Here is a 13,345-nt window from a genome sequence, read left to right as displayed (position 1 = left end):
GCCGTGTTCTACCTCAGCAATGCATTATGGGTAGTAGGGAGGGACTTATCAGCTCGGCACACATTACTGTGCTTTCTAATTAATTAACTCAGGGTTCTCGCACCATAAACACAATTACACGCAAGCATGCAAGCACACACACAGTCTTGCATGGTGTTGCCGATAGTGATTATAGCGTTGGCCAGCAAAATTCTTCCCAAGCAGTAATTTCCCTCAGTTTATGCTGAGTGAATGTTTTCAGTAACTGTGTGCATAAAAGTTTACCTAATGTTAAGTCGAAGACCGTGAAGTACCTCGTTTTAATTTGGATTATTATTTTTATTAAATCTACACAGTATAGAGATTTATGGACAGTAAGTAGGAGGTAAAAATTGTACATAAAATGTGAAGCCACTGGAATTTAATAATTGTATAAATTGCAGTTAGGTCTTCATCTTAACCAAGCTGCATGAACTGATTGCATGAATCAATTATGTTTTCATATTTACATATCTTAACATGTAAACATTCACTTGACAGTAGAGCTGTAACAACAACAACAAAATGCACAACTTGGTTTGTATTATTCAAGACAGATCTTTTTTTTAATGTGAAGTCTAATCCTGTTAAAATAATATTTATTGTAACATTAAACTCAATCTAATAAATCACCTCAAGATTGAGAACTAATACTAATAGAAGTAAATAAATAAATATGACTAGACTCACATCTGTCCCAAAAATAACTAATAATTCTTTTAGGGCAGAAAAAAACCCTAATAATTTTGCTTTAATTCCAAACATTGGCAGTCTTTTTCAACAAACCTGTAATACTGATTTCAAACTGAAAGTCTGTTTATCTTTTTTTTTTTTTTTAAATAACATGAATTAATGTCCAGAAGAATATGTACAAAAACTGTATTTTGGTGGCACACAATTATAATCCACTTTAACATTAATTTGCCAATGCAATATATTGAAGAATATAATATATAATCATTACCTTCCCATTCAAATATAAGGGTCCTCTAGTGCCATCAATGGGACTGCAATCTCATCATTCATTACCAGCCCTCCTTTAAATAGATGTAAGTTCACGGTGAATTCTAGCCACTGAGTAAATTAATGATGTAGCCCCACTGCTGTGTTGTTTTTTACCTTCTCTAAGTGCATATTGTAGGTATAACATTTCTAAAACATCTACTACATTTGGCTTTTGCCTAATTCATGTAATGTCCAACGCATTTAACATTATTCAATGCAACACATGCATGCTTATGCATATTGTTTCAACCCAATCTCTATTGATTTTTTGGAATCGATGAAAACATGTACTCATCTGTGTCCATGTCTCTTTTTGTGTTGATTTATGTAGGATTTTGTTTTGAAGGTCCTGCACTGCCTTGAGAGCCCATCAACAGTAACCAGAGCCAAAACATTTTTATTGCTTTTGATCCTGATAAAGGACAGCACTCATACGTTGGTACTTTGCTGTAAACACAGGTAAATTATTTTAGGATGATATTAAGTGGAACCTCTGTTTACCTCTAATGTGGGTAATGAACAATTCTGCCACAACAGTTCAAGTGCAGCTATAACAACTAGTCCGTGCTTAGTCCTATATGTCTCTTGATGTTAAAAAGCACCAATTCTCTGTATTTTGAGAATTCATACCATGATGGACACTTTGGGAAAACTAATTTTTGTCGCTTGTATATGCTGTCATGTACTTCAAATCAACCCTCCAGCTGTAGATTGGTAAATTGAGAGTATTGCTTTTGCTATTGTTAGAAATGGATACAGAGTCCCCATTGCCAGACCGCTTTGTTGAGCCGCCATTCTTCCCTCACCTTTGAATAAGATTCTTACATAATTGAGCCCCTTTCATTGGGATAGGATCTCATTCAGGCCAGGTCAGGTCATGCCACCCACCCTCTTTTGTTTGAGGGTGATTCTCCTAACAAACGCCCCACACTTCTGTACAACAATCTCCTGCAAGATTTTAAGTCAAATAAGCTAACAGATACACTTTGTTTGCAAAATAGAGAAACACAATACTGAGCCAGTACCCTTAAATTCCTTGATTGTGCCAAAAATCCTGTCTGTAAAGATTTTAATTGACATTGGTAAAAGAGGGGGAATTTGAATTTATAGTACTTTTCTACCAGACTTCCACTATTCAAGATATCAGTCAATGCGGCCCATTGAAAAAGTTCAAAATCCAGCCAATGAATTAAACAGGTAACAAAAAGTCCTTGACTGATGCTTTTTGTGAGTCTAAAGTGTTGAAAGCTATCTGTGAAAAATAGAGACCAAATCCAACTCTATGTGGACTAATACACTGTAGTCTTGTGAAAGGTTTGATTCCTATCAGGCTGATTTATTGCACTATACATAACTTTGATGGAATTCTATTTAACAGAATTGTCTTTCAAATGCACAAGTACTCCTTCAGTTCAACACAACACGTGAGATATCTCAAGCAGTCTGACTTAAAAAGGAAAGCTTTCTTCATTAAAAAAAAAAAACTGCCTGGGGTTGTTGGCAAGGCACTTGTACTCTGTGTAACCTATGCGCTAACTAGCACAGTAGCTGTGGGAATGATAATATAAACGTATGGACCCTGGACATTCATTTATTTCCTGCTGTATGTGGTAACTTTGCTTATACTTCAAATGGTTCATTAGCTGGTTGTCCCGCATTTCACCCCTCGCTGAGTTGCACAGGAACCGCGAAAGTGCATAGCCCATACCATGCAATGCATATGCATTCGTCTACTCTATAGGCTGCGAGTTCCCTTGGTAATTTAGGATCAGTTGGTCTTTCAACAAGAACAAGATGCTCTACATTATTGACATATACTAGATCCTTTTAACCAAGTCTGCCTCTCATTTTGCTTAACTCAAGATAAATGAGGTAACCAAGGTCAAAGGTCCAATCAGTTCCTTGCTCTGCTCTTCCGGTAGCCCCTACTAAGCAGTTTAGAAAATGTGTAAATGTATTTAAACATTAACAATTATAATATTAGTTTTAAATTATAAATACATTCAATAATTGTTGTGTTGTTAATAGAAATACATTTTGAACATACAGGGATTAAAACGTATACACAGGTTACGGTCCCTAGTAAAACTTTGAAGTTGATTCTAAATTTTTCTCCGTAGTAATTGCATGGCATTGATGGTGATAGACGTCCATGTCATTTAAACTGAGGACGGCCTTTAAATGCTAATATTTCGCCATCATTGACAGTGGTGGATGTCCTATCCATTTTGACTGGAAGGAGCAAATGAACGGAACTTCATTCGTGCCTCCTAGGCAAAATGGATGGGACATTTAGTGCTGTGACTGGCAGCCAATGGCATCAAATGGCCTGTAAGGTTAAAAAAAACTAAATAATAAGTTGTGCATGAAAGGTTTAACATCACATGTCACCATTGGAATCTTTATGGTGATATAAAGCTATATAAATAAACTTGACTTCTCTCTTGACCTCTCTCAACACGCAGTCACACTCAGTTTATCTTGATTTCCTCACGCGTCTTACATTCCTTTTCTTTGTCTTAGAGCTGTCAAAGTTGACCTGCCTGTTTCTCTCCCTCTGAGCACCCAGTGAGAGAAAGCTCCACACGCGCACACATCCCTACGTACACTCACACATCGTTTTCTTAGTCCAGCCTTCAACCGGCATGCTGTGTTTAATTAGCTCCACAGTGGCGTGAAAAATTGGGAGTGTGTTTGCATGATTTTGTCTGTGTACAACTTGTGCAAGCCTCACTTAGGAAGTGTCAAAATTGCCAATGGGAGTGGTCTGCAATGACTTTCAACACTTAATCCCCCCCTCGTTACATATAAACACACGCACACACACTCCATGCAAGCCACTTGTCAAATTTTTTTTGTGTAAACACTCTTACAATAACTGTCAGAAAGGTGGCGAGTTTGTTTGAGTAGGAAAAAAACTGTCTACCAAGCTTACAAAGACAGTTTGAGAGAAAAACATTTTAATAACTACGATTGTTTTGGATCTACCAAACACAAGAAGTATACTTTGTTAAAGTTCATTCAGAGAGAATATTTTCATCGCTCTATCCTTCATTCAACTGGCCAATTCCAGCTGTATTTGAAAGAGCAGTGGTCCCCTTAATTATATATGCAACTTCTGCTGTATATATTTTGACTCCAAATGCTTTAATATAAATTATTAATTGCTGTTCTATGACAAACTATTATAGAATTAACCAAATACTCATACATTTATTCATATTGAACTGGAGGACAATGGGGACATACAGCATTATATAAATGTGTCTGTTTCATTGTTTTATATATAAATGAATTTCAAATACTATGTATATATACCTGATTTCAGTCATAGCAGGAAAAATACCCAACTAGTAAGCCCTCTTCACCCACACCACAGACAATCTGAATGAAAAATGTTTAGAAATGAATATGGCCTTTGAACATGTTTTTTTGTTAGTGCTTCGGTTAACCTTGTAACTCTGCTCTGAATTTGCAAATATAATTTCATTGATTGTTTGTCAATCCACTGTCAGGCTTTCATGCTCCATCATCGTGGTTCCCTGTTGATTCATTGCCATTCTTTAGGTGTACACTTTTAATACACACGGTCTAATCTAATCTTATTATTGTTGCTGCCATTTTAAACCTATTTTAGCAGATTGATGATAAAATGGACAAAGCGGTTGAATGCATTTATTTTTAAATTATTTCATTTTGTATGTTACAACGTGGAAATATGTGGTTTTATAATGATCACTTCATTTCTGACAGACTTGTAATGTACCTGGAGAGAGACCTTCGTAAAACCACAACCCTTAAAGACCACCTTAGCCAATCAGAATACTTGTCTCAGTGTCTGGACTTATTATCAGTTTATCTGAGGAACACTGCACCTCGTCTCCTGGGTACATGAACGAAAGTATATTGTTAATGACTTCATGTGTTTTCCACATGGTGGTAAAATATTAAAATTCAATATTTTTCTCCTTAAAAAAAAGCACATTTTAATCCATTTAATTTCTCTCCTTTGCCAGAGGAAATTTTGTCTGCTTTGAAAGACATCATTGGAAGCAAAGACGCATCCCTATCTCAGAGCACACAGCTTAAACACATGCTACCTTCTACATCTGTACTGCTAGCACTTCTTTCATCACAGGTATCAAGGACAGTTGGGAAAAGGGGTATTCTGCCACCTTTTAATATCGTATTTAAATATTCTCCTAAATTGCTAATGTGTATTACTGTTGAGCAATTTTGGAATGGCCACTATGTTAAAAAGTCAAAAGCAATTATCTACTCCATATTATTCAAACTTTTTAAAGCACCAAGTGGTAGACATGACACATGTACTGTATCTTTATGTTTTTCACCTCTTTATATGTACAGTGTTCCCTCGGTTATCGCGGTTAATGGGGACCGGGACCACCCGCGATAAGTGAATTTCCGCGAAGTAGGGATGTCCCTTCAAAAATGCTTAATTTGAATTTTATTTATTTTATTTTTATGTTTTTAACCCCCACCCTCCTCCCTGTATACATTACACCATATAGAATACGGGTAGAGAGAGTGAAATTAATTTTATGACAAAAAAACTGTAAAATATGTTCTCTCAATGTAATATTTGTATTTTTTTCCCCCAAAAAAACGCAAAGCTCTGAATCCGCGGTGGCTGAACCGCGAAGTAGCGAGGGAACACTGTATTCACTCTTTTTGCGCCCATGTTTCATTGTCCTTTGCATTTGATGTCATAGTTATTTAATTTTAGAATAGTAATTAGTTGAATACAAGTTGTCTGATTTCAGTTTTCTGTCTACCCATTTATAGACTTTAAGATCAAATATTGTTACAGAGGAGTTCCTGACGAATTTGGGATCGCTGCTGGTATGTGAGTTGTGCTATTATGCTGGGAACAATATTTTTTTTCCCTGATCAAAAGATAAATTTGCATACTGATTCCAAATTGGGCCGTATTTTTTATTTTTACACTGTGCATTTACTTGCAAAGTTGTTATACTTTCCGACTATTATAACAATTGTAGCTATATCTTTTATAACAGTAATGTTAATGAAACATTTTGGTACTGCTATTTATTCCATATATCATCATGTATCAATATTTAAAATTGCCACCTTATGATGTAGTGGTTCACTTGCTTGACCTCAGCGCTGACCGGTGTGAAGTCGGGTCCTGCTGGTGGCGGTATGAATGTGAGTGTGAATGGTCGCAGCTAGGATAGGCTCCGGCAACCCCTGCAACCTTTATGAGGATGCACGGTACAGAAGATGAATGAATGAATTAATATTTAAAATGTTGCCAGCACATAGTATGTTGACTACAGTATTTTTTGTTAGAAAAATGGGATTTTATAGTTAAAAAACTGAGAACAGTTAAATATTCCGTACTCAATAATTGTAATTTGCTGTCAAAACTGAAGACAAATTCTATACCCAAGTATTATTGATTCAATTCCAAATATCACCTAAAATATAATGGAGTCATCATATTGAATGTTTCTTTAATCCATGGTTTGTGTCTTTACTTCAGGAGACTGTCACCCATGTAGAGTCAAACCAAACAGTTTTGGTCAATCCACTGGGTAAGTTTATCAACCCTGACATGTTATGACATTTACCGTAACTTCTTAGTTATAAACCTAGTAATCAGGTGGCCTAGCGGCTGAGTGGTTAGCGCGTCGGCCTCACAGTCAGGAAGCCGGGTTCAAATCCAGGTCGGTCTACCTGTGTGGAGTGTGTATGTTCTCCCCGGGCCAGCGTGGGTTTTCTCAGGGTACTTCGGTTTCCTCCCACATTCCAAAGACATGCATAGTAGGCTGATTGGACACTCTAAATTGCCCTTAGGTATGAGTGTTAGCGTGAACGGTTGTCCTTCTGTGATTGGCTGGCCACTGGTTCAGGGTGTCCCCCACCTCTGGCCCGAAGTCAGCTTGGAAAGGCTCCGGCACTCCACGCGACCCTAGTGAGCATAAACAAAATGAGATGAGATGAGAGGAAATCCTACATCAAATTAAAACAGTTACTATATATTGTACAAACGCCTAGAAACACCACCAACTGAGCTTGCACCCGTCTATAATGAATCCCTAAAATTGTTTTGGGAATTTTACTCAATGGCTGCTATTAATGGTGATAGATGTCCAATCTATTTTAATGGGAAGATTGAAGATGATTATTCTCATCATTATTGGAGGCAATGAAATACTTATGATTGCCATCCCCTTCTAACTTAAATGGATTGAACGTCTATCAAGGTCAACACAAACCACCAGGTAAGGTTTTTGTGTTCTTTCCAAAGAGGAAAAGGACCATCCAGATTTCAAAGGCTAACATTTAGGATGATGTTAATTGTGTGTGTGAGATCTTTGTTGCTTGTTGATGTCCAACGCAAGGCACGGTATTTGTAAATGACCTGTCGGTGTTGCTTATCAATGACAAATATATTTCGATATCTTGAAATGACAGAAATGTATTTTTTGTTCGGTTAGGTACAACAATTTCTGACGAGTGGATCAGGAGCACGTTGTCCATTGTGGAGGTGCTTAGTCCGCACCATGGTCTCATTAGTCCATATCGAAATGTTGTGAGTATGATACCAGTTATTTTTTTGGAATGATATTTTGCATTATGAAAAAAAAAAATGATACGACTTTAGCTGTAGGTAATAAGCATTTATTCTAACATGTCGAAGCCAGCAAACTTTTCTGGGTTTTAGTTTCGCGGTTTGTTTTTCAGTCCAATAAATCTGTCCGTTGATCGTGAGAGGACAGAGTTGCAATTAGGCTAGACATTAACTACCGAATCCACATTCATCAGAAATGTGTGTACTCTTTTGCGGGTGTGTGTTAAGTGTGTGCGTATATTTGTGCGTGCATGTAGAAGCGCATGTGGTGGGACAACCACATTGTGTTTAATGACTATTGACAAATAGGAGTGCAGCTCTGTAGGAAACATATAGAACTGAGGGAGAGAAATTAGATGTACAATATTGGAAAGAGGCAAAGATGGTGATGGTCAATAGCTCAGGAAGACATTTTAATTACCACCAGCCAATTCACATGAGGTTTTATTATTATTACTGCTCCACATGGGGAGTACAAATTAGGCCACTTCGATTTATGGGGGGATGTCTGAAAGCAAAGGATGACATTTTTCCATTTTACCTTAAAAATTACATCAAGAATACTGAATGTCTGTGAAGCTATATAATTGCTGCAAACACAGTATATTAGGACAAAATTTGAAGGGAAATATTAATGTATAATTTTTCCAATGTTGTCAACTGTGCTTTCTATTCGTTTTGCACATGCATTGAAAAAAAATTGATTTTTACCCCAAAACTTTGAACAGTAGTGTAAATACAGCAAAACTATGTTGTTGCAACTTGTAAACTTAACTTGTAAAAAAAATAATAATAATAATGGAATATAGTGGAAACCGTTGGTAGTTTTTGAATCAATAATGTTTTAACATTACAAATTAACTCTTGTCAGAATCATATAAATAATCTACTGCCTTCCAAAGTATTGAAAGGAGTCACAGTATTGATATAGAGCAGGGGTCGGGAACCTTTTTGACGAAGAGAGGCATAAACAATTCATATTTTCAAACATTATTCCTTGAGAGCCATACTCAGAATTTAAAAGTAAAAATTCATGAAAATGTGAGCATTTATTATTCATTTCACCAATTTGAAAGTAAAAAAAAGTCTGAATTCTTTTGAGAACATTATTTCACTATTGCTAATCAATGAGTTTCAATGAGAAAATGCATGCAGAAGAGCCTAATGAAGAAAAAATATGATTTAAAAAGGCGCTAGATATAGTTTCGGCGCCACATTTCCGGTGTGACGCTCCCATTGGTGCGTCTGTGACTTAGGTCTCTCACCAGTGGTTCCCATATTTTACCGCACAGGTTTGCCATATACATCCATCAAAAGAGCCACATATGGCTCCCGAGCCATAGGTTCCCTACCCCTGATATAGAGTATTGTCACGCCCCTATTGGTATGTCCCTTGTTGACAGTGTGACTTTCCTCGGGAACCTTGTAGCGGAACTTTGTTGCTTGTTGTTAACTGAGTGTATTTAATTCAATGTCATGGTCAAGGACAAACAAGCACTGATGTGTTTTTGTTTTCGTGCCTGTAAAAGGTTGCTGATTCTATCATACCTCCTCTGACAACATTGGTCTTCAGCAAAAACGGTGAGAGACTTGATTGATTTTTCTGAAGAGCTTGCTGTCTATAACAAGTCAATTGCCACATCTTGTAGAAAGTTTAACCCTTTAGAACAGGTGGGGGGCGGAAATAACACAACATCCTAAAAGAATTACACACCAAGTCTTTTTCTTGTGGTTTTTACTGTGTTAGTCCCTCATGGTAACACAATTAATGTATAATTATAACATATCTGGTGATATAATGTGCAAATATATGCATGGCGTGTCATGCATAACGTGGTTTAATATTCAGTGGTCTCAATTAATTGTTTGATGTCCTGAGGAGTTTTGCATTTTGGCATGATTATTACCTCAAATTACCTAGATAAATGACAAAGATGGTGTTTTATTGTCAAGTATCATTTAGTATATTTGAATAATTAATATTGTCACTTTAGAAGCAATATTTATTCTGTAGAAAAATAGGTAGACTTCAACCATGTTCACATTCAGTGTTTGAAATCTTTTTCCTATCCGCTTGCTTTTATTGTTTCCTTGTCTGTTTATTGGCTTTTAGAAGAGTGGTCTGCATTTGTCTTAAGGATCTTGTCAGATCTCAGTCTGATCATGGTAGACCACGAAGATGATTGTGATGTCAATACAAAGAATATAGGCGAGACTATGACAAAAAAAGGAGAGAAGGCACTAGAGATGGAAAAAGAAGAAAGTCCTTCCAAACACCTTTGTGATCTTTTCACTGAAACTCTGTTTCCAAGGTTTGTGTGGCTCATAATTTGGAGTTTAATCGCTCAATTTTTAGAATTTGCATCTGCCAACACCTTGTTCCTCTATCTTGCAGCTCTACAGTACAAGAAATAATTTAGCCGAGTATTTCATGCACATTACTTCTGCTCCTCTTATATTTGTTCAGTATAAGTATAAGTATCTTTACTGTGTAGGGTACACATAATAAGCACATCATTGTTTTTTTTAAATGACAAAAAATGTTGAAATACCAAATCAGGCTCGATAATATTTGTGTTCTCAATATCAAATTCTTTCTGTGTGAAGATAAATATTGTTTGATCGTTTTAGCCAAGTTGGTCGGAAAGCTATATAAGCACTGTACAATATTTGTACTAACAACAGTGTGAATCAATCATATTCAAACTAATTCTGAGGTGTGTGACTTGTTCCACAGAAATAGAAATAGAATGGCCCGGTCCAGGTTTTTGCCCCCCCAATTTAGCACAGTTAGTTTAACCAATTGGGATTCTGGTAAAACAAGCAACACCTGGCTGCAATTCACTGATTATACTCGTAAAACACGAGATTTGTGGAAAGTGTCCTTTTAGTTTCCTTGAATTGGTATGGTTTCTATTCCATATTCCTAAAACCATGCATTGTGTCCAGGTATGAATCTCTTCTATGCTCAGCTGAGCCTATCTCACTCTACGCCCTGAAGTTGCTGGTGACTATGACTGAAAACAGCTCACAGATGTGCAGGTAAAGTACAAACTTTAGAGCTGCATATTTATTGCCAAAGGCATGTAGAATTGGGTACGAAGGAACATAAAATGTAGTGCTTGCAGTTTGAGATTTTGGGTTTAATTCCTGCTCAAAATGATATCAATGTGAATGTAAGAGGTTGTTTCTCCCCATGATGGTTTTTGCCACCAGTCAAATGTATTGTTTGTCTTTCTACTGAAAACAACTTGGATACATAGATACAACAACACATTTTGACAATCTTCCTTTTTCCTTGCATCTTTTGTTGCTCATTAATTGTCTATCAACTCCCCTTGAAAAGGGGTATTCAAAAGTGCGGGGACATACCATAGTTGAATACACAGTACATAGAACTACAAGTAATATTACAAAATTGTTGGCAATTTTATTTGAGGGATTCCCTTTAAGGATCAAATGCACTAAGTAACCAATTGGACTGGACAAGGGTGACAGGACAGAATAGGGAGTGGGCAGTGCTACCTATAGTATGTTGGGTAGGAAATCCAATATTGTGTCTAATCCCCCCTAAGAATTAAAGTCTTTATTGTTTTTCCCATGTCTTTTGGGTAATTGATTAGTCAGTTTGCATGTATTTTTCTTAATTGACGTCACCGTTAATTTTGCTCTAGTCATTATGCAGTTCATAAAGTAAATCTCTTTCAGGGGATGAATTGCAACCATACTTTTATAAATGTCAATCTTTTTTCATTAGTTTGAGGTTATTCTCTTTTCAACATATTTCGACCTGCTTTTTGTATTTGTACTTCAACTCATTTTGAATCAGTACATTTTGTTAACGTCACTTCTTCTGAAGGCCACTTTCAGAAAAATCGAAGGATGCATTAGCCAACTAGAAATGTTTCTACTTTACGGCTGGTCAAATCTTTCAATGCTAGTCTGAACCATCATAATGGGCACTATTTGTTTTTTCTTTCAGTTTCTTCAACTAAAAAGGCTTCTTAATTGTACTTTATTTGTTCCATCCACTCACTTTTCCTTTTGGATGATTCAGTTCCAAATTTAACCGCCAGCCAAGTCAGTACACCTTTGGCCCAGAGTCAGCTGGGATGGGCTCCAGCACCCCCATGACCCTAATGAGGATAAAGCAGTTCAGAAGATGAAAGTGAAATGAAATGGCTGGCAGAAGTTAGTGCGTTAGTTTTTAAGTTAATGACTTTCTTAATATACATATCTCAAGAAAATGAGACGCAGGAGGACTAGTCTGCAATTTTAGTCTCATACATTAACTGAAATTTTACACAGTTTCCTACATTGATTTCAATATATCAGGTTTTGACCCTTTAGCTGATGGAGAGGCACTATTAAAGTGACTTGCTCTATTAGTGTTGAGACTGAGAACTGCAACAGAATGTAGGCTCTACTCAAGCTTCAACTGCGAGCTATTTAAAATAGATGAAATGTTCATAATTTTCTGTGGGCCAATCAAAACTGGTCTGGGAAGACATGGACATGTTAAACAGCTGTGGACTCTTTCCAATTTTTGTGCAATGCCTGAGAGCGTTCATCTTCTCTCAACTTGGAAATGGTTTCTTTTTCACGGAAGAACAGGTAGCACTGAGCTTTTCAGGTTATTTAGAGCTCAATTGTCAAACTGAACGCAGACATTTAGTGCTTTTTTCTTGTATGAATAATAATCTGTATTTCCACCTGGAAACAAAAGATGAAATGTTCACTGCTATGTCTGTCTGTCTTTGTGCACTCACTCGAATCCACTTTAGGGTGTTTCTATTTAGGAGATGTGGCCTGACCACAGCTGTCTCTGAGTCTTGATTCCCACTTGACTGTCTTCTCTTCTAAGTCACACTAGAAAGATGCAGCAAAAGGATCAGAATATTAGAACACCACCAGAAAATAGGAGACACAAAAATACTGTGGATATAGACAAATTGTGGATAATGTCGACAAAGGTTTCACACAGACAGAGGTGCACAAACTCTTGGTTCTGAAGAATTGATGTACACACATATGGGTGGATGAGCTTTTCTATTTTTGTGAAACCTATCTCAATTTGTTGTGTGTAGCTTGTTGCTGCATCTGCCTCAAAAATAGACAGAGCCTGTATTTTTAGCACAATATAGAGTCACTTCTAGGCCACTTCTGAAAAGTGCTACACTGTACCTGCCTGATTTATTGGCAGTGATTATCTAAAGTGGTCATGATGTGTCTTATCAGAAAAAAAGTCATTTTCAATAATAGGGCTCTTTAAGGGGGAACTATTGCAGCTCATTGTCAGTTTAATCTCAACTGATAGCATCCATGATTGTTACCAATCTAGTGTGTCCTCTCCAAATTGCCTGTTTAGTTTTTCCCACGTACTTGTTTTAAGTTCCACCTCTTATCATTAAGGACTCTCTTCCTCAGCTCTATCTATCCTTTCCCAACCTGGTAGTTTGCTCTCCGTGCTTAGTATGCCAAATACTTTTCTTATCAGTAACATTCCTCTCTTTCCAACTCCTCTTCTGACTCTCCTCATCAACTCCTTCCTTGACACAAGTAGAGTGACGTGAACTTCGCAAATTGGTGTCAGCACGCTCCCATCTACATCTGTTTTCCTCTCGCTGGTTTTTGTCAGAAATTATTAACAATATTTAACATTTTTCCCCTTTTCACTTCTCTCTTTTCTTTCTCTCTCTCTCG

General features: G+C 36.9%; 1 protein-coding gene across 1 annotated transcript in view; it reads left to right on the top strand.

The window, feature by feature from the left end:
• ulk4 (unc-51 like kinase 4) overlaps positions 1-13,345 on the top strand; it is a 63,414-nt gene that overhangs the window by 27,305 nt on the left and 22,764 nt on the right. The window contains exons 22-30 of the mRNA XM_077721696.1: positions 1,355-1,482; positions 4,777-4,910; positions 5,040-5,161; positions 5,830-5,886; positions 6,551-6,602; positions 7,509-7,603; positions 9,172-9,223; positions 9,756-9,954; positions 10,592-10,684. Of these exons, the coding sequence (XP_077577822.1) occupies positions 1,355-1,482; positions 4,777-4,910; positions 5,040-5,161; positions 5,830-5,886; positions 6,551-6,602; positions 7,509-7,603; positions 9,172-9,223; positions 9,756-9,954; positions 10,592-10,684 (932 nt within the window). The remainder of the gene's footprint in view (positions 1-1,354; positions 1,483-4,776; positions 4,911-5,039; positions 5,162-5,829; positions 5,887-6,550; positions 6,603-7,508; positions 7,604-9,171; positions 9,224-9,755; positions 9,955-10,591; positions 10,685-13,345) is intronic.

Source organism: Stigmatopora nigra, chromosome 7 (genome assembly GCF_051989575.1).
Source record: "Stigmatopora nigra isolate UIUO_SnigA chromosome 7, RoL_Snig_1.1, whole genome shotgun sequence".
In the NCBI taxonomy this organism is placed as follows: Eukaryota; Metazoa; Chordata; class Actinopteri; order Syngnathiformes; family Syngnathidae; genus Stigmatopora; species Stigmatopora nigra.
This window is presented reverse-complemented; position numbering and strand designations above follow the sequence as displayed.